This window comes from Brachyhypopomus gauderio, chromosome 11 (genome assembly GCF_052324685.1).
Source record: "Brachyhypopomus gauderio isolate BG-103 chromosome 11, BGAUD_0.2, whole genome shotgun sequence".
Taxonomy (NCBI): Eukaryota; Metazoa; Chordata; class Actinopteri; order Gymnotiformes; family Hypopomidae; genus Brachyhypopomus; species Brachyhypopomus gauderio.
Window position 1 is genome coordinate 18200576 of NC_135221.1, and position 21541 is coordinate 18222116.

A 21541-nucleotide genomic window follows, 5' to 3' on the forward strand; every position below is an offset into this window, starting at 1 on the left:
GATCTGATTTCAAGCATACAACACCTGGCCACATTGTTAATATCATTGAACATTAACACTCTAGCCATACCGAAGCTGGGTTGTGGACTAGACGGATTAGACTGGAGGACTGTGAAACCAATCATTAAAACTTTACTTAAACCAACCGGTACCAAGGTGGTGGTGCACCATCTTCCATCCTAGGATGGAACTGTGGGAAATAAGAGACATGTTGTCGGGACGTGTCGGACGTCCAGATGAGGCTCAGTACCAACAATATGTTAGAGTAGGGAGATTAACTTTGAGAACATGGACTTGGCTATGGGGGGGAACATTTCTAGCCGCAGTGATAATAGGAGCGGTGGTAATATTTAGTGTAGGAAATCAGAAACAACCCAATAACGTGAACGTAACTTTGTGTCAGTGGGACGACAATCACACTGTCTGCAAAGAGGTGAGGCCCGATGAGATCCACAGCCCTAACCCGCTAGTAAACGCGACCAAACCAGAGAAAATAGACTTTAAAGTAAGAAAACCAAGAGAAGCTGGAACCAGGCCAGTAGGACAGTCCAAGGACCGGTGTGTACGGACATACGGAGGTGTGGAGTTGAGTTATAGAGATGGTACAGCCTCGAGCTGGACTTTTGACTTATGTGAGGTAGTGGACTGCGGGGGAGCCAATGCCTCATACAGAGGATGTGATTTGTACATATGTTGGACCAATCAAGTTAATGCGGGCTGTCAAGGAAGGGGGAGTTTCTATAGTGCAGACTGGTGTCCTGGTTGGGGGTCGGTGATAAAGTACTCGGGGAGATGGAAACCGACATTAGGAGATAAGAAAGGTAACCCTTCCACGACCTCTTTGAGCAAATGGTGGGTCGATGTGTCGTTTCAGCGAGACTATCACGTGTCCCAAAATCCAGTAACTTTTTCTGTCAGATGGAATGGGCAGATATGGGGTAATAACAGACCGTTGTACTTCACCCTGGGGGTGGAACAATCAGGACGTGACATATGGGGAATAATTAAACTCAGCTATTTAGCCAAACCCAAGCCACTCAGCCCAGCAAAACCTGAGGCAGAAATAGAGAAGATGGAGGATTCAGCAGACAAGTTCACTCTAACCACAGATTTCACTAAATTATCGTCCCAGCAGTTAATAGAATTAGCAACCGGTTACAGCGGCTCGAATTTGTGGTTGTCATGGCTAGAACAAAACAGTAGAGAAAATGGGTTAGAAGGTTGTGTGGCCTGCGCAGCGGCCCGACCCGCGTTAATGACCTCACCAGCCCCACTGAATCCTGAAACAGATCCAGTAGGATATCAGTGTATGTTGAATTTAACTAAGGTGAAAAGTACTGCGACCTCAAATTGTTCCAGCCTGGACAGTATTTTTCCGTATGTAAAAAATTTGGAAGGAGGTAACGCTCCTTTCGTGCCAGTAAAACTTAAAGGACAGTACCAATGTTTTAACTTGACCGAGAAAGACGCAATCATGAGTGTGGGAGAAATTGAACCAGATTGGTGTAACGCCACAACGAAGGTCCCGGGGATAGGGAGAGTAGCCCGGGCAGGGATCTGGTGGTACTGCGGAGGACACACTCTGTTGGCATTAATACCAGGAAGAGCTAAAGCAATCTGTGCTATGGTTAGACTAATCACACCAATAACAATGATAGGGCTGAGGGAAATCACACCGCAGCCTGCTACAGCCCAAGGGAGAAAGAAGCGTGATGCCTTTGATTTGTCCATAGGGTCACCAACATACATTGACTCCATAGGAGTGCCTCGGGGGGTTCCCAATGAATACAAGCTAGTTGATCAAATAGCTACGGGCTTTGAGAACATTCCAATTATATCAGCCTTGTTTCCAGTAACACCGAACAAGAATGTAGATAGGATCAACTTTGTCCATTACAATGTACTGAGATTAACCAACCTAACGAGAGACGCAATAGAGGGGCTGAGCAAACAACTGAGAGCTACCTCACTGATGGCCGTACAAAACAGAATGGCTCTAGATATGCTCCTGGCGGAAAAAGGGGGTGTATGTTTCATGTTTGGCGACAACTGTTGTACCTTCATTCCCAATAACACCGCACCGGACGGGTCGGTGACCAGAGCTCTGGACGGACTGAAGGCTTTATCTAAGGAGATGCAGGAGGCCTCAGGTATCAGTAACCCCATGGAGGAGTGGTTCACGAAGGTGTTTGGGAAATGGAAGGCACTAATTATGTCCTTGTTTATGTCAGTAGCAGTGTTTATTGCAATTGTTGTTATTTGTGGATGTTGTTGTATACCATGTATCAGATCTCTCACCCAAAGGTTGATCACAGCCGCGATTGAGAAGGGGGACGCAAAGAACCCACCACCATACACTATGCCACTGATGGCGGAGGATGATGATGACATATCATCTGAAGAAGACGATTCTGTGTGAAAAACTTGTTGTTTTTGATTAATTATGCTTGCTTTGTAGGTATTGGCAGCGTCAGCGACTGATGAAGAATGAAGACGCACCACACATTAGAGCACAACCAACAGCACATGAAAGCTGATTCACTAGCTTAAAAGTAATATGCATGACACATGGGCACATTAATAGAACGGGTCGAGGTGATCTCCCACCAGGCGGGACCTGGGTCTCGGGGACAACGTCAAGTCACGAGACCGTGGGAGATGAAGGGGGGCATCTCCGAATAGTCTGAAAGGTCTCGGCCCACGACTGGGGAGTGATCCAGAACCCACAAATCACATAAAAGAACACATAGACGTTGTACTAACTGACATAGTCACACTATGAATGTATACACATTTAGGAATTTTTATGATTGTCTTTCTTTTAATAAGTGCACTGGGCTAGATAGATTTTAGTATTAGACTAGAGTTAGACCAATGTTTTGGTCTAAAAGGGGGAATGTTGGAAAAAAGAAAATTAAAGGCTAATAACTTGATGTGTCAATTTAGTGTTTTCCAGGAAGACTGTGGGAAAGCAGGAGTAAGGAGGCCTCAGTGGCCTTGAGGAGAACAGAAGGGGCCTATTCAGTGCAGGATGTGTAGCAAGCAGTTTTTAGATAACCAGGCACACAGGCTGGGAGAAGAGGAGCAGGTGATTTTCCATGGAGAGCAGCCAGGATTGGGGAGTTATCGAAACTTAACAAATCGAAACTTATGGACAGAGAGTATGAAAGAAAGGACATCGCCCAGCACGAGGGGCTTTTCGCTTGGACACTGCTGAGATCCACTTGGGTTAGGTAGATTCCTAGGCAACTAGCACCAGTGCACTGAAGAGTTTGTACCACGAATACTTCTATTATATTGCATTCATTAATATTCTATATAAATCATTTTAAAAGAACTTTTGTTGTCAAGACTTTGCTTGGACCACTCAGTCAAAAACCAGTCGGTTCATCGGGGCGGTGTTGGGGCCCGTCTGGGTCGGAGAAGAAAATTCCCAACATAACCTACTTGCACAAGGGTTTTCAAAATATCCAATAGCCTCCTTACAGAGTTAGCAAACACAATGTACCATTAGAACAATGGATTGATGGTTGTTGGAAATGGGTCTCCATACATCTATGTAGATATTGCATTAAAAACGTTTACAGCTGGAATAGTCATTTACCACATTAATAATGTATAGAGTGTATTTTTAATTCATTTAATGTTAGCTACATTGAAAAAAACTGCTTTTTTTTCAAAAATAAGAACATTTCTAAGTGACCCCAAACTTTTGAACGGTAGTGTATATATATTAAAAATGTAATCAGAGCCTGAAGAGGGGCTCCTCGGTGGGAGGGGGGCCCTGCCGGGTGGTGGGTGGCTCTCGGGGGCACACGGCACTGGGGCCTTGCTGCTGGCCCGTGGTGAGGTGGGGTTGGGGGGGGTTCTGTTTCCTCTGGTTCCCCTGGACCTGCGCTCCTTGGTTGGGGGGTCGCTGTCCGGGGTCTCCCTCTCCCATGCATGCGGGGGTCACTGGGAAGTGCGGCCCTGGGACTCCACTGGGGGGGCCGTGGGCGGGTGGGATTCCCGGGTCTTTCTCTGCCTGCCTCTGGCCTCTGGGGGAATGTTGTCACAGCTTTCTACCCTTGCTGGTAAGTACATTCCGTACATTTATCCTATGTTGCACTTTTATGTTGCATATATATAAACACACACTCACACATACACATACATCACAGTCATTTGTGCTATATGTCTTGGGTACACTTTCTGCTCTTCTTTGCAGTGGTCATTTGAGCTGGTTTTTTATTTTATTTTTTTACTTTCCCCGCCCTTCTGTCTTTTCCCTTTTTATTTTCTCTCCCCCTCTTTACTATATCTTCTTATGGTCCACCTAACCCCAATTATTGTTATCACTATTGCACTATATTATACAGAATTGTTATCATTTGATCTGTAAATAAAAATAAAGTTGTCCTCCAAAGAGGACAGAGGGGAGTGGAGGTGGGCCACAAAAAAAACAAAAACAAAAAAAAAGATGGTGGTACTAGTCCTGTTGTCTTGCCAGAGAGGACATCGCCTGTGATATTGATGAAATCTTGTGGCCGGACCCAAACGCAAGATGAGTTGCACCCTAATTTGCTATGCTGGTGTTACAAGCCTATGTTTTTTCTTATTTTATCATCCACGTGTTTACAGTACATAACATCTTTTGCTGTACTGTTCATGCAATAAGAAAATAAACCTTTCCCTTGTAACCGATTTACTTTATATGTACTAAATGTGTTAATGTACTACATATGCAATATATTTGTGAATATACATGTATAAGTGAGCACTATGACAGACCTACACAGCAGACTACACACTGAACACAAAAAAAAACACAGTTTTCCATTTGTCACATCAGTGTAGTTGTGTAGTCATATAGGAAAGGTTATTCAACTGACATTTGTGTGAAGAGTTTGATTGCGAAAATACAATTTTGGCAAGAGTTCAAATAGTTTTGGATGAAGTATTTGCTTTTTCCAAAAGTGTGAAATGTTTTGCGTTACCAGTGTAACTGACTTTGGTTGCTCTGTGTTAATTTGCGACAAAAGGAAACAGTTTCAGTAATTGGGTCTTAGCAATTGCAAATATATATATATATATATATATCCAACTAAAAATACAATGTTAATGAAAACTAATGCCACTCCAGAGACAGTATAATTTATGTCTAATTCAACTCCTAATCTGCAGCCATGGCAGCATTAGCAAGGACTAGGAACACTGCTACTCCCTGCTGCCCTAACTCTAGCAGTCACAGCAAGTGCAAAGAAGAGTTGATCTTTCAAAATGTGCTGGAACACTTCCTGCCCTGGTCGTAATGTGTGTGTTCTTTGTCTTTTGCATATATCTCACCATAAGGTGAAGATCTAAATAATCCTTATAAGACTTGAGTCAGAGGTCTTACTAAAATCACTATGTCTCATATCTTCTGTACTCTGAACAGGTAACATAGAACAGCTGTTATTCGCATCCTTTCTGTTCACATTTTTATTTTATTTTACTCATCCACATTCTCATAGATCAGTAAGTTCTGACATAACCCTCAAGTCTTTACACTTTTTACATGAAATTTTAAACAAGCTTCTGGTTTCATGTTCTGCTGCATTATCAAACTAGAGCTTCTACGGCAAAACCCTGTTCAGTTTTGTTTTCAAAACAGTATAATCTATACACCCGTTTTCTGAGAAAAATAATTATTGACCTTACGTACAATTTTAAGTCTTTAAAGTGCACTGAATGAATATTTTTTTTCTAAAGAACAAAAGCTAGCTGCAGGTGCAAGCATTTACAATCAGCTGTTCTGATAATGCAAAATGTCGACACCCATTGTGGCTTCATGCATTTTTCCCACCAAAGAATCCACCAGGGCCAAGATCTCCTTAAAGTAGCCGTCCTCCTCACCCAGGTTCTCCTCGGTCAGGGCAAGCTCCTGGTACTGCTTCTGCAAGTCACTGAGAGACGTGATCAGCTTCGGGTTCTGCTGATACAGAGTCTGACAGCGGGGAACCATGGTCAGGAGAGCACGCAAAGCCTTTTCCCGCCAATCATGCTCTGGTGAGTCCAGGAGTTCAGGCACCAGGCTGCACCAGCCCTGTTCAGCTAGCATGGGTAAGAGAGGCACTTCAGCATATTGCCGTAGACGTTCCTCATGGGCCGAGCCTGGTGGGTCGTCCGCACCGTGCTGCGATATTAGCTCCTGCAATGCATGACAGCAAATGTCAAAGTCTCTGTGGGACCGTGTTTAAACAATCTGACAACTGTTTGAGTTGTAGTGACGTTTAGGTTACTCTACACTTTCAGGCCCAAAATCTTTGGGAAATGCACCGACACTGACCTTCTCTGTGATCATGTCATACAGCAGTGTGACAATTCTCACACGCAGAGCCTCAGCACCATTTGCTTGGAACAGCTCGCCAAGCACCTGCACTCCTCCGTGCCTCACAAAACGACTTTGGGCAAAAGGGAAGTGTCGCAACAGGCATGCAAGCGCAAACAACACCTGAGCAGGTAGAAGAGAAGGAAGTACAACCCTTTGTGCACTTTTACTTGAGTGAAAAGTATTAGACTATTAGAAAATAAAAAAAAGATCTTAACTGATACACAAGGTTCGTACCTTTTTCTTAACAGACATTTGTCGTGGGGTGGCAAGCAAAGTCAGCAGCTTGTGTAAGGCTCCGCCCTCAAATGCCTCAACTTGGACGGCTGGATTACTGAAAACAGAAAATCGCCACGAGACCAAAGCACAGTCACTTAATTCTTTTACTCTTAAGTTCCAATATTGTTCAATAATGCGGCATCCCAGTGGAACCAGACAATACACGTTTGCCAAGATCATAACTTACCCTGAAACAGCTGATCCTAGTACAAATGCAGCACTTTCCTGAAGTCGAACATCTGTGTTGTTTAAGGCGTCGGTTAACAGCTGAAGTCCACCCATCGACACTAAGTTCTGTGCATTATCTACCTAAAACGTGAGTGAAATGTAATAAAATGTTACCTTTAAATGCTTTTAAATAATTTTGCACTGCTAGCTATAGCTCATAAACTACTGAAATTTCACATCATCCCCATACTAGGAACCCTAATCTAATCTCTATGGAATCATTTTTTTGGTGGGAAGGTGGCAGGGGGGTGGGTTTGGTGGGAGTGTGTTTGAAAATAACCTATATTTCACCCTGCAATACAAAAGTACATAAATAAATACAATATTTCACTTTACCTTTATCTCCCTAAATTACAAAAACATGAAATACTATGTTGTAAAGCTACTCTTCATGATTTCAGGTATTTATATATAAAATGGGCTATGATGGTCATATCGCTCTGAGGTTTGTGAGCATTTTTCAAGCTGACCAGAGGAGTATTAAAAGGAGTAAACATTTGGTTTTTCATTATTTGCTGTGTAGTTTGATAGCAGGTTAGCTTTGAGAGTGTGTTACCACAAACAGAAACATAAGGGTACAGGACTATTGAGTGAGTATCAGATTAAGCGATTTAATTAACTGTGTCATAGCCTATATCACCAATAAAACTCTATCTAACTGCCTCATGACAGTTAACAGCAGCAAGCTAAACAGGAGCTTGAAAGGCTTAATAAAAAAATGATAATAACGTAAGTGAAAAAAATTCAACTGGAGAGGTTGAATTACTCTTACGAGATCAATTGTGCAGAAGCTTTAGCTTACTTTTCTCTCTTTGACCTTTTAATGACCTACTTAAATCAATATAAACAATTAAAGACATTTGAGAGGTCCAGGTTTGAAACATGTTTTTGTATGAACAGAGAAATTTATGAAAAAAGAGTGATTTATGAAAATGTATGTACGTTTTGTATGTACGTATTATGAATAGCCCTTTAGACCCGAAATTCCTTATATGGGCATAACAGCATGATGCAGACAGCAGAAGGGAGGCATGAGTTCGGCGGTCTATTACTTTTGGCTGAACCATAATGGAAATGACATATATAATGAACTTATCACCTGGTGAACAAGGTACTCCAGGTCGAGCAGGGCAGTCACCCTTTCATCCACTGTACTGTTACTGCTGCCAAGTTTGGACAGCAGTTTTCTCATAATCTGGACATCTGTCTCTACCAGCAAGTCCAGCGCTTCCATGTCTTTCTTCAGCTCATCCATGGAGCGAAACCGGGCCTGCACAGACTCCTCATCCTGTAACGGCATGTCATTAAGTAACCCAAACAGCACAGAAAGACCGATACTGGCCATTAACATTTACGTACCTGCGCTGAGCCTTTTATAGAGACGTCATCTGCTTCTTTTTTAAACTTCTTCAGAGCCTCTTTTAGCTCCTGATGTGTAAATGAAGCAGCATTTTGGTTCACCATTCCTTGCCTGCCTCAAGGATGGGGAAAATTCATCATGTCTATAACCAGTCGACTCACTGGTAGGATCACAAAAAATTTCTTTCAAGTACAATAAGTATCTCTAACTCCAGGCGTTGTATTTGGGGTCCCACAAACCCCTGCCCCCCTCTTCATACCTCTTTCCATCTGTCCAGTATTTAAGTTTAAGGCCCTCATCTTCTCCAAGCTTGGCTTCTCTTTGTCCGGTCTGAAGGTTCAGCCTGACATGAGAGCCTGCTGGAACAGCCTGACCTGCATCCATGGAAAAATATACTATAATATAATATGAATGACCCAGGTGAATATGACTTGACAGCTAACGGTTTGTTGTGCCAATTCTATCAGTCTACCAATGGTTTGTCTTCCCATGCTTTTTAGTACACAAGTATTTATATGGTTTAGTGTGAATGGCAATATTCATGCAAGCAAACAGATTGGCCATACTCAGCCAACCTGTGATAAAGCGTGACCCGAAACTCTTTAAGCGTGTGGATGTAGGGAGTCACACTCTATGGGTAGTGTTGGGTGAGGGGCCTTGTGGCCTGGAATAAGTCCGTACAAGAGGTTGAAACTTGCTTTTCCTTTGCACCTTTAATTGAGACACCCACAGCTATATACATATTTCCAATGCGTGCTCATGACAACAAATAAAACAGTATTAAATTGACCCTCTTAGTCAGAGTTTAGAGATCTGTGACTGTAAAGTCACATAGATCCCACCTTTACCTACATTACAAGCCTGCTCTCCCGGGCTAGCCTCCCCTCGGGCTAGTTACACCCCATTATATTCTGTCAGCCCCTCCCCAAGAATATTCCATTTATGGTACGGGTAACACAGGGACAAAGAATATAAGACATTCTAATTGTTATTAATACATGATTAAATAAACATATGTGGTTACATCTTCTCATGTCATGACATTAGTCTCTTTACATAATTTCATTTCACATGTGCACATACATATATAATCTGTTTTGTACAGTTTATGTTCGTCCCTCCTCTTCTGCAGAGGTTACACCTGCCCAGGTAAGTAAAAGTCTGAGTTTTGAACTCTTACTCTTTTGGTCCTATGGGTGCAGACTGGTCACAGGTAATCATATTATATATTATGTCTATTGGTGATGTGTGCATCTACATCATCACACAACCACATTTAAAAATCACGTCCAGTGCTGCTGATGTTATGTCAATGCTGTGGTATATCTAACCAGTATTGTGGTATATCTAACAGTACTAACCAGTACTAAACATTTGAACTGACCTGGTTTGAGAGTCTGCCACTTGTCAGTCGGATAAAATACCTCCATGTCTTCTGGATCAGAGTCATGGGCATCCTCTTCAATGTTCAAATCATCCAAGTCCTCTTTAATGGTTAGAGCTGTAGGAAACTGCACATTGGGAAGTCATGTTATGTCATTCATGTATAACATTTTCCGGTTTAGATCTGTTCTTATACATACATCCAAAAACATATGTAGCACAAACAGTGAGTTAAAACAGTTATATTTTACCAATGTTTTTTTGTTGCCCATGAAATGGACTCACATGACTTGTACAGGGTATCACACAGCATGGGTTCAAATGAGTTGTATTACAAATGCTTTTTTAAAATGTACTCTGAAAGCACGCAGTCATCACAAACAAACAAACAAACAAACCGATTTATGTCTTATAACGGAACTCACCTTTTCAGTGTTGGTACAGACGAGGTGCAAACATAAATACCAGAGGATGAGTGCCATTTTAAGTCTAACCTTGCCGTTTTTGATGTGCATTGTATTACTGATAATTATAAAGCTTGAAAAAGTATGTAGTAAAAAGAAAATAATCTAACTACCAAGGCGAATCCACGCTAGGACTAACTTTGATTTCATACATGTAACATCTCCTGTTACCAGCGTAACAAAGATCAATCAAATCATTGAATAATTTCTCGGAGTTAAGCTCCTTCATATCACTATATGTTACAGAAATACAAGATGTTGATGTACAGCGCCGTCAACTTCCTGCACTCCAGTAACCAGCATGATACACGTGAACCAATCGTGTCGATAATCGTGTACAGAATCACCAACAGAAACACAACTTAACGTTAATAGCGAAACTTCCGGCCATGTTCAGCAACATATTTCAAAATAAATGTTTCAAAATAAAAGTTTTAATTGATTTAAAACGATCTATTTACAAAAACCAGCAATTAAAACTACACAAAGCATTAAGAAGCTTAAAATAGTTTGATGGCATCAAAATACATTAATTGAATATTTTTTTAAATAATCTACTAAAATAGTAGATTTCCCTTATGTGTCTCAATTGCTTTTCAACAGGAAGTACAAGTGAGCATGTTCAAGATTTACATTACATTTTCATCACTTGGTAGAGCTTCTTATCCAGAGAGTTACATATATATTTTTGTCAATATATACGTTTATATACAATATACAACGTTTGTCCTCCCAGAAGACTGAACTCGCAGCCTTGGTAGGCTACTGCTGCCACTTTAGTCTATGTGCTAAATCAGGTAAGCTAATGAAAACAAACTGTCATCCCTGAAAGGAAGAGAACATTACAATTCATATGTGAAATACACTGATGCTCCATGACTGTGAACAAGACCTCTATGAAGCTGTTTAATTTATATAATATCCAAGTTTATTACCAGAACTGCTATCCATGTAACATGCAAAGACCCTTAATCAACTGTCTATTACACTTCAATTCGCATAAATTTACGTAACTTCTAAATAGGATAACATACCCATAACTCTCCAACAGAGGGAGCAAATTCACTTTTTAATGTAAATTTGATGCAAATTTAACATTTCACATGACTAGTAATCATGCTCATCTGGAGCTGAATGTAGCTTTAGACAGATACACACACACACACAATGGAAGCATGAATATATATTCTTAGAAAGTGACTAAGAGAGAGGAGTATCAGTAAACACTCACACACACACACACACACACACACACACACACACACACACACACAAAATGGAAGCATGAATATAAATCCTTAGAAAGTGACTAAGAGAAAGGAGTATCATACAAACACTTTAGGCCTAAAGGCATGAATAGAAATGCACTGAATGTAATGTGTACACATATCTTACAAACACACACACACACACACACACACACACACATACACACACACACACACACACACACACACACACACACACACACACACACACACACACACACACACATTAACAGAAAGTGACCTCACAGGAATGTAGATGCACTGGGGTGGATATAAGATTAGATATACATGTATAAGATGTATAAAAGCTCTGAACACAATGTCTTATTTACATATAGTTTCTAGGATTTTTAAATTATTTCTTATTTAACAAATACATAACCATATCTGTTATGGATCTTAAACAGTTCAACAAAGCCTTCAAAGTAGCTTATACAAAATGAATGATGTGAATGTGAATGATATAGCCATTAGTAATCACAACAAGCATTTGAATCTCACCATGACGTTGGAAGAGGAGGGAGGGGCTGAACTAGAGAGAGGAAAACACACCTGCTCTTTCTCACACACTCTGTAACCATGAACATGGCTGTGCTGACCTGCTTGGTGATTCTCCTTTGTCTCTCTGGTGAGTACAAGAGGACAGTAAAAGTAATATTCAATTTTTTATTATGTGTAGTGAGACAGTATTTCACATTTCCTACTGTGAGAATTTAGTTTATAGCATAGATAATCTTTTCAACATGTTATTACAGTTTGCTTAAGTCATTCTTTTTAACATAGTTAATGGAAAAATATGTCCCCTGGTGATAAGGCAGACCACCAAACAATAACTACAACTCAACCGATAACAAATGAATAAGGCTTCTTTTTGGAGCAAATCTCTCTCCTTCATGAACTGAATACTGTTTTACCTATTCATCTGGCCTATGTATTTAATGAGCTAACAAGACTGAACAGATGTGCATACATAGCAGATTTCCCACTGATATCCACATATTCCCACTTTTTTTAGTAAATCTAACTTGTTTTCACTGATTCTAGAACAAAGTCTGGTACTATCCAAGTTGTAACAGAAATGGTTATATTTCTGTTCCTATGAGTGGGAACACAAAGTGTACCTTTTTTTAATCAACAAACATTTTTTAATGACAATAGTCTAAATGAGGGAATTGAACAAAATATAACATCATAGCCAGGTCGTTGAAGTAAGAGTGTCTCTTGTGTTCACTTTAAACAGAGAGCATTTTGATTCATTTGTTGATTTATGAATTAAGTTCATAATTAGTTCATGAATTACTTGAGATTGAGAATAATTACTTGTATGAGAGATAACATTTATTAATATTTCTGCCATGTCGGCTTTGAAATCCAACACAAATTCTTTTTCCCCTCATTACATGTCTTCTACACAGCGTTCTCTGCAGAGGGTCAAAGTTCAGAGCCTAGAGAGGTAACCTCTCAACCATAACTGACAAAATGATCTATTGTTATCTATTGTTTACATTGTCTCTATTGTACAATGGAAAATGTCTGTTACTGTTACTTTTGAATACTTTATAAAATAAGCAAAAAATTTGTTCACTCTTATTTTGTAATAGGCTGACTGTGACAAGTATGCAAATTTGTCCTGCACCCGTGAATTTGATCCAGTGTGTGGTGATGATGGCCGTACATATGCAACTGAGTGTGTCCTCTGTAATGAAAACCAGTAAGTAAAATAACAAACTATATAAATTAATGCTGTATAAATTAGTGATCGAGTGAATAAGTGAATGAATGAATGATTCAGTGAATGAACGAGTAATGCTAATTAAGTAATGAATGGCAAGGATTTTTGTATTTTGCTTCCTAAAACCTCAAAAGAAATATATTGTGATTTCAAAATGAATTCCCAAAGAAAGAGTCACATCTATTTTCATTTTTGCATCTTTTTAGAAAACGAGTCGAGAAAGTGAAGGTGACGTATAAGGGAGAGTGTGTGTCTTCTTGACCCTTCAGCATGACGCAGCTGCATTCTGAAAAATCGCTTCTGCAATAAGTTGTCCAGGATGTTTGATTACACTCTTCCTACCCCTCTTACTACAACCTGCTCCCACATGACACTGATCTGGCAAAACTGCAAGTTCGATTCATATACAATAAAAAGAGTTTAGCATACAATTTGTTATTTTTTTGTCTTTTGGCAAATGTTATGGTCATGAACAAGCAATATACCTTTGAATACTTTTAAATATTTTATACATAATCCCTTACATTCATCTGCCACTTTATTAAGTACATCTGTCCAACTGCTCATTAACACAAATATCAAATCAGCCAATCATATAGCAGCAACTCAATGCATTTAGGCATGTAGACATGGCCAAGACGATCTGCTAAAGTTAAAACTGAGCATCAGAATAAGGAAGAAAGGTGATTTAAATGACATTGCACGTGGCACGGTTGTTGTTGCCACCAGACGGTCTGGTCTGAGTATTTCAGAAACTGCTGATCTACTGGGATTTTCACACACAAGCATATCTAGGATTTACAGAGAATGGTAGTCAGTGGTCACAAATACCTTGTTGATGCCAGAGGTCATAGGAGAATGGCCAGACTGGTTCGACCTGATAGAACGGCAACAGTAATTACAGTCATTACAAACGAGGCATGCAGAAGAGCTTCTCTGAATGCACAACACATTGAACCTTGAGCCGGATGGGCTACAGCAGCAGAAGACCACATCGGGTGCCACTCCTGTCAGCTAAGAACAAGGCACAGGCTACAATTCACACAGGTTGACCAAATCAAGTCATATACTCGTGGGGTGGGTTGACGCAAATGCAGGAGAATTTGGATATTAAATAAGATTTATTAACAAAAACACAAGGAAGTATAACTAAGAAGACATCAAACACAAATAAGTTAAACAACACTAAAGACATCAACCAAGAACACTAACTACAATATCAGAACAAAGACATGGACATAATACATATGTAGCAACATCAACACACAAAGGCACACAAAGCAAACCAAAACAAGAGGGGTTGCTGAGGGGACTGTGACAAATTGGACAATAGAAGATTGGAAAAACGTTGCCTGAACGGATGAGTCTCGATTTCTGCTGCGACATTCGTAGTAGGGTCAGAATTTAGTGTCAACAACATGAAAGCATGAATCCAGCCTGCATTGTATCAACGGTTCAGGCTGGAGGTGGTGGTGCAATGGTGTGGGGGGATATTTTCCTGGCACACTTTGGGCCCATTAGTACCAAATTAGTGTCAACGCCACAGCCTACCTGAGTATTGTTGCTGACCATGTCCATTTATGACCACAGTGTAACCATCTGCTGGTGGCTACAGTGAGTTCACTGTACTTAAATGGCCTCCAGTGCCACAAAGGTTTAAGGCAGTTCTGAAGGCAAAAGGGAGTCAAACCTGGTACTAGCAAGGTGTACCTAATGAAGTGGCCGGTGAGTGTAATAATGGAAAATCAAACATTGGCAGTATAGTGTCAAGACTGCAGGTGTTAAACCATTAGGTCTACTTAGCTAGGTCTACTAGCTGTTGAAAGAAATTACAGTATGGACCCAAAAGCTTACCTCATTTCTCTCAACTATGAAGTTCAAACATGATTGTCTTCCTCAAACCCATTAGACCTATTTAGCATATGAACAAGCACAGTAGGAAGAGCTGCTTGGCTCTGCCTGTGAAGCCAGGAGATGTGACCAACTTAAAGGACTTTTGATGGATAGTGAGTGATAACCACCATAGACAAAGGGAACTGTCCTAGATATGCATGTGACAGAATTCAGTTGGGATTCATTCACTGATTTATTCATTCAAAAACTAGATTTGCATTTCCTGAAGTAAATACAAGAGGACTTGAAAAGGTGTGCCCTGATCTGACTAAGGTTATGGCTAATACCCCTAAGTGAGGAAGCATAAGGTCAATGCCCTGCCTGTGAATGTTGATGTGTACAGTGTATACAAAGTGTGTGTCTGATTAGGTCAGGAGTGGCCAAACTTGAGGCTCTTTGCCTGGTTTCATGCGGCTCTTAGGGTGCACTCACATTAGGGCCATTCGAACCGAGCTGTGTCCTGGTCCGATTGGGGAGAGGTCTGAGTCCCCAGCCGGACCACGCTCTCACCTGCACTAAAGCTCTGTGCCGTGGCCCGGTTACCTCATCAGCTCTGAGGGCGACAAACTGCTACATCTTCGTCGTGCGCAGTTTGTTTACAAGCCTAGCGAGCTACTAACACTAGCGGCATGAAGTATCTGTGCTATTGTGATTCTGCTTTGAGTCTCGTTGGTGAGACGCGGTCTTCTGTCCCACGTTTTGGAATAAGCCACATACGAGGTGCAGCAAAGGCACCGCAGACGACTGAGGGAGCTTCAAAACTACTGACACTATCTGTTCTCTTCTTCCTAAAGGTGAGCGCAGGTCAGTGGCATTGTAATGAGTGTTGATAACGGAGTTTATCCAGTTTTTACCTAGAAAACAAACAACAGTTGCTCGTAGTGGCCCACCTCCTCCAACCGTGCCAAAGTCCTGAAGCATATCAGGACTTTGGTGGTTCCGAACACTCACATTAGCCAACCCTGCCGTGCTATAGGGGCGTTTCAATCCTTCCATTTATATCGAAGTTTGTGTTTATGGTTTTTTTATGTGCTGTTCGCTTAGCTCAGCGTTTCTCAAAGTGTGGGGCACGCCCCACTAGTGGGGTGCATGGGTATTGCAGGTGGGGTGCAAGCAATTAAAGAAATAAAAAAAATACGATTGCCACACCCCCTCCATCAACAAATCACGATCACCACAACCCCCCCCCCCCCCCCCCCCCCACCCCCGTCAACAAATCACGATCGCCACCACCCCCACCCCCCCGTCAACAAATCACAAATCACAATCGGTGATATGGGACAGGTGGGGCATGGAATTTCCCCTTCTTCTGAGGTGGGTAATGATAGAAAAAGTTTGAGAACCACTGGCTTAGCTTGAGTTCACCCCGGTATTTTCGTCAATGTGCCCATGTGTATGATGTGGCTCTGTGCTGTAACCAGTGTTGGGAACATTACTTTAAAAAAGTAATTAGTTATAGTTACTCACTACTTCAAAAAAGTAACTGAGTTAGTAACTGAATTTCTCTATAATAAAAGTAACTCGTTACCAGAGAAAGTAACTATTTCCATTACAGTTTTAAAAAAACGAGCGGACCCCTGCCCAGGCTAGTGAGGAATAACACATCTCGATAGGTCACAGTTCTCGAGAACTAAGAGAATTAAATTAAATTTGATAGATGTAAATGCACTTTATATAATGTAACTGTTTACTTTTTTTTTAAAGGATTTTATCCTGCACTGGTCTGTTGATGTGCAATAAATATCAAAAGTTAATATAAAAAAATACCTTTCTGAACTACTCATTTCAACTGACTGTGAAAACTGCTTTTTCAAAAATCCTTATTCATTGGCATATAACTTTTTTTAACTGTAATGCAAATAGTTACTTTCCCTGGTAACAAGTTACTTTTATTATAGAGTAATTCAGTTACTAACTCAGATAATTGTTAATGTTCCTAACACTGCTACTCACTAGCCTGGGCAGGGGTCCACTCAGATTACTGTTAGTATATAAATACATAGTAACGCACTGCTTTTAATGACCAGTAACGTCAATGGCGTTGTAACGACAGGAAAAGTAATAAATTATATTATCTCGTTACTGACAAAATGACGCCGTTACCTAACGCCATTATTTTTAACGGCGTTATTCGCAACACTGGCTGTAACACAGTAAAAAAGTGGCTCTTGGTCTCTGAAGGGTTGGCCACCACTGGTTTAGGTGAACAACACCTCCTTAGGCATGTGTCTGTTTGTGTGTATCTGAGAGATGTGTGTCAGACAGATGTATGTGTGTGGCGGGAATTGTGAGAGAATTAGAGTGTAATGTGTGTAGGGTCTAGTGTGTGTTAAGTTGTTTATGGTGTGTGAAAATGTATGTGGTGTGTATGAAGGTGTGTCCTGTGCATGGTCTTTTATGTTGAATATGGTGTGTGTTGTGCATGATGGTGTGTAGTGTGTATTGTGTTATATTTATGAAGTTGTGTAGTGTGTATGATGTATAAGAAGGTATGTATTGTGTATGAAGGTGTGTGCAGTGTATATGAAAATGTGTACAGTGGGTTTATGGTGGGTGCATAGAGTGTGTGTGTGTGTGTGTGTGGGTGTGTGTTTGTGTGAAGGTGAAGAATACCTCCTTAGGTATTTGTATGTGTGTGTGTATGCCTGTAATCTCTCACATTCCAGTAGTTATCAGAAACAGGAAAAACAGGGAGTACAGAACACTGCAAATGTGACCAACCTGAGCCACAGGATTGTGAGTCTTCTTGAGCCACAGGTTTGTGAGTCTTCTTGAGCCACAGTGATATGAGCCACAGTGTTTGATGTAGAGCACAACAGTTTTTAAGGGAGCTCTTCTTAATAATAGGTCACTAACAAACAAATCACATTTAATTAATGATTTTATTACCCACTGGCTTGATTTTATGTTTTTAATTGAAACATGGTTAAATGAATGAACTGCTACAACCGTACTGATTGAGTCAGCACCGCCAAACTTCAAATTCATAAATGTCTCTGGAGCCAGCGGTAAAGGTCATAGCTGCTCTATGTAATGGTTCCTACCAGTGCAAACAGTTATCATTTGGTTATATGACATCCTTTGAGCATCTCTGTGTAGTTATGACTGGCACCCAAAAATATTATTAGTAATGGTCTATAGAGCTCCAAGGTACAATGCAGATTTTGATGAATTTTCAGATTTTCTATCCTCTCATTTCCATTGATTTCAACCATTTTATATATAATTGTTGGAGATTTTAATATACATATTGACAATCCAAAGTACAGTTATGCCAAGGAGCTATACTAGACTCATTTGGGCTCTCTCAGCATGTGGTCATGGTCACAATCTGGATCTGGTTATTTCAAAAGATCTCAACATATCAGCCTCTGCTAAGGATGTAACATTATCAGATCATTACTGTGTGTTCTTTGATACGTGGCCTCAATAGAACGGATGACCTATCTATTTTAAGAAGAGGTTTATCAGTGACAGAACAGCTACACTTTTCACAAGCAAAATGAGCACGGCACCATACGAATCATCTGGTTCTGTTGATGATTTATTGAACAATTTCAACTCAAACATTGTTAGTGTTATGGATGGAATTGCTCCACTAAAAGCTAAAACTATTGCAGATAAACAGATCACCATGGAGAAATGCTACTGCAGTTCAAACCAAAAGAGAGAATGCAGGAAGGCTGAACGCAGATGGCGTAAAACAAAACCTCACAAAAAAATATACAAAGATATGCTGCATGCTTACAATATAATCATATGTAAAGCAAGACAAACTCTTTACTCCAACATTAATAACATTAACAATAGCAAATTAACTAAAGTGCACACACAAATGGTCCCTAAACTAATATCAACCAAACAATATAATGAGTTTGCTTCTTTCTTTAATAACAAAATAGTTAATAGTCTGTCTCTGCTCACAAATCAGGCTGTGATTAGTCCATCACCACGTAAAATAATCATGGAAATGCTACAATTTAGTACTGGTAACAATGAAATTTTAATTAAAACAGTGAGATGACCTTAAGTCATCTACATGCAGCCTTGACCTTCTACTTACTACCTTCCTTAAGAATGTGTTTCACTCAATAGCAGATGACACACTTCAGATAGGAAGCATTTGACTCTTATCGGGTGTTTTTCCTAATGCACTGAAAACTGCAGTGGTGAAGCCTCTGTTAAAAAGAAACATTTAGAGGCAACTGTGGTAAGTAATTACAGACCCATCTCAAATCTACCATAATTGGGAAAATAATTGAGAAAATTGTCTTCAAACAACTCCCTGTTTTTCTATCTGCAAGATCTGCAAGATTTCAGTCAGGTTTTCGATCTGCTCGCAGAACTGAAACTGCTCTAATTAAGGTAATTAATGACATTTGTCTGAACACGGATTCAGGGAACCTGTCTGTTCTAGTACTGCTTGACCTACAGTCTTTGATACTGTAGACCATAACATTCTTATTGATAGACTAGAGAAGTGGGTAGGTCTCTCAGGAACAGTGCCAAAATGGTTCGGCTCTTACCTGCAAGGCAGGAATTGTTTTGTTGAAACTGAAAATAAGATTACTGAAAGGGTGCTAGTGACTTGTGGTGTTCCACAAGGTTCAATTCTTGGGTCATTCAATTTATACATTATACATTCCACTTGGACAGATCATACTAGACTCTGGGCTGTTCTACTATAGCTAATTACTGCTATTGTTCATTGTTCATAGGACTGAGTCTAAAGATTATGCACTGCGTTTATTTATTTATTTTTTTCATCAAATATGTTTTACTGGTCTGTATCTCACCATAACACTGGGACACTGGAGGGAGGAGTTAACTACAGAGAGAAACACACCTGCTCTTTCTCACACACTTTCTTGTAACCATGAAAATGGCAGTGCTGATCTAGAGGTGTGTGAGGGCTTGGGAGAGACTGACACAAACACTGGTTTATGTGGACTGCCAGCTTCTCAACTTTACTTTGTACAAACATGCTTTTATAAAGATAAAAAAAAGTACATAGAAATAAGAAGAAACTAGGGGTGTCAGATAAAGAAATGTAAAAGCTCATGTTTGAGAGAGACGAGACTAAGTGTGTAAGCAGATGGTCATCACCAAACCCTGTCTTGAATCATAAGTACATTTTCACAACCATAGTTATCATGCATAGTCATATGTACAGGAAATGACTCTTCAAACTTCAATTGACCTTCCCTGGCCTAACAAGCCTTTATTAATCTACCAAGCATGGAACATGTAGAAAAAGAAAGAAAGCAAACGCCAACCGAAGAGTTTGAAATAAATGAAAATGAAACCAAACATGAAAGGGCACTAACTGGAACAAAAGAAAGCCAACAAGGCATTTACAATCACTGACAAATGGAGACAAACATAACAGGCTTATGAAGGCTAAACATAACACCCATTTTAATATTAATATTAATTAAGATAGTGTGGCAAATGAGGCACAACACACACCACCTGATAGAGGTGTGGCAACAAATCAAAACGCAGACCATGTGCAATAAAATCATAAACCAAAGCCACGTGCAATGCCACTCACGTCTAATGACGGGTGCCGGGGTGCATGTACCGTCAAAGTACCCGCCGTCAAATGCATGCTGGGAGATGGTGGCCTCGCAGTGAGGCACGGAGAGAGCCCCCCCCCCCCCCCCCCCCCCCCTTTCGTTGCCTGGGTCCCCTCAACAACCAGGCGTGGAGATGCCCCCCCCCCCCTTCAATATCGGCTGAGCCCCACATCCCAGACAGGGTGGGAAGGTGTTGCTCCTTGCCATCAATGGCGCCCCCTACTGTTGAATGGGTGCAAAGCTGGTGCCATGTTGCATAGACAGGGTTCCTTGGTTCCTTGGTTGACAAGGCAACCACCTCCCTCCATGCTCTCGCCTACAAAACACACAAAGCGCTACCGATAATTTAGCCCCTGGGTGGGCCTCTGCACCAACTGGCCTAGCCAGAGCGCAGTCAGGCATGGACTGATCAGCCCCAGAGAGCAGTAGACAGGGGCCTATGAGGACCCATACAAGTAATTCTCCCCAGAACCGCCCCCCCAGAACCGAGCTAGTTCTGGACACCAAGCCCTTTGTCTTCAAGTGTGGGCTCAGGAAGGCTTTGCTGGTGGCTCTTCTCCCTGAGATGATGCTCAGGTCACAGAACAGGTCTCCTGGTGTGAGATGGAGGCGGCACTCACATCCACGGTGAGCTTTGGGGAACTGAGCTTACTTTCTGGAGAACAATGGGACACGTAGAAGCCCAAGGTGGAGAGAGCTCCCACCAAATACAAAGTCAAAGGCATTTTGTGTGGGTGTGCAGGAAAAGAAAGGGAGCAAACATGAGCCTCCAACTGAAGAGTTTAATGAAACTAATGAAAATGAAACCGAACATAAAATTGCTCTAACTGCAACAAAAGAAAGCCAACATTACATTCACAATGACATAACAGGCTTATAAAGGCTAAACATAATAACATAAAACCCCCAGATAGTGTGGTGAATCAGGCATAACACACGTCACCTGAGAGAGGCCATACAAAAGAAAAAAACAGGAACTAAAGTCTCATGCAATGCCACTGCCATC

The 21541-nt window shown here is 40.9% G+C and overlaps 2 protein-coding genes across 3 annotated transcripts; one reads left to right on the forward strand and one right to left on the reverse strand.

Annotated features, from left to right (window-relative positions):
- Positions 1-5273: 5273 nt before the first annotated feature.
- On the reverse strand, positions 5274-10415 carry sil1 (SIL1 nucleotide exchange factor). 2 transcript variants are annotated; one of them, XM_077022534.1, is made up of 9 exons: positions 10025-10415; positions 9601-9727; positions 8476-8590; positions 8216-8327; positions 7956-8126; positions 6816-6937; positions 6587-6683; positions 6308-6472; positions 5274-6169 (listed from the first exon to the last, which is right to left on the reverse strand). In XM_077022534.1, the coding sequence occupies exons 1-9, from the start codon at positions 10112-10114 to the stop codon at positions 5765-5767; spliced, it is 1404 nt and encodes a 467-aa protein (XP_076878649.1). In that variant the 5' UTR covers positions 10115-10415; the 3' UTR covers positions 5274-5764. The 2 variants fall into 2 exon arrangements, with proteins under 2 accessions (XP_076878649.1, XP_076878648.1); XM_077022533.1 differs by having other exon boundaries at positions 5296-6169; positions 7956-8144; positions 10025-10414.
- Positions 10416-10697: 282 nt separating this feature from the next.
- Positions 10698-13494, forward strand: LOC143527366 (serine protease inhibitor Kazal-type 1). The gene is made up of 5 exons (XM_077022535.1): positions 10698-10860; positions 11847-11959; positions 12747-12784; positions 12933-13042; positions 13270-13494. Exons 2-5 carry the CDS (start codon positions 11911-11913, stop codon positions 13322-13324), a joined length of 252 nt encoding a protein of 83 aa, XP_076878650.1. The 5' UTR covers positions 10698-10860; positions 11847-11910; the 3' UTR covers positions 13325-13494.
- The last annotated feature ends 8047 nt before the right edge of the window (positions 13495-21541 follow it).

Coding starts and splice junctions, on each gene's coding strand:
- sil1 (XM_077022533.1), bottom strand. CDS start 10,114: ATGCACATCAAAAACGGCAAGGTTAGACTTAAAATGGCACTCATCCTC. Junction 6,938..7,955: donor TGGAGTACCTTGTTCACCAG/GTGATAAGTTCA, acceptor CTCACGTTTTAG/GTAGATAATGCACAGAACTT. Junction 6,170..6,307: donor ATGACATGATCACAGAGAAG/GTCAGTGTCGGT, acceptor CATGCATTGCAG/GAGCTAATATCGCAGCACGG.
- LOC143527366 (XM_077022535.1), top strand. CDS start 11,911: ATGAACATGGCTGTGCTGACCTGCTTGGTGATTCTCCTTTGTCTCTCT. Junction 11,960..12,746: donor GATTCTCCTTTGTCTCTCTG/GTGAGTACAAGA, acceptor TCTTCTACACAG/CGTTCTCTGCAGAGGGTCAA. Junction 13,043..13,269: donor GTCCTCTGTAATGAAAACCA/GTAAGTAAAATA, acceptor GCATCTTTTTAG/AAAACGAGTCGAGAAAGTGA.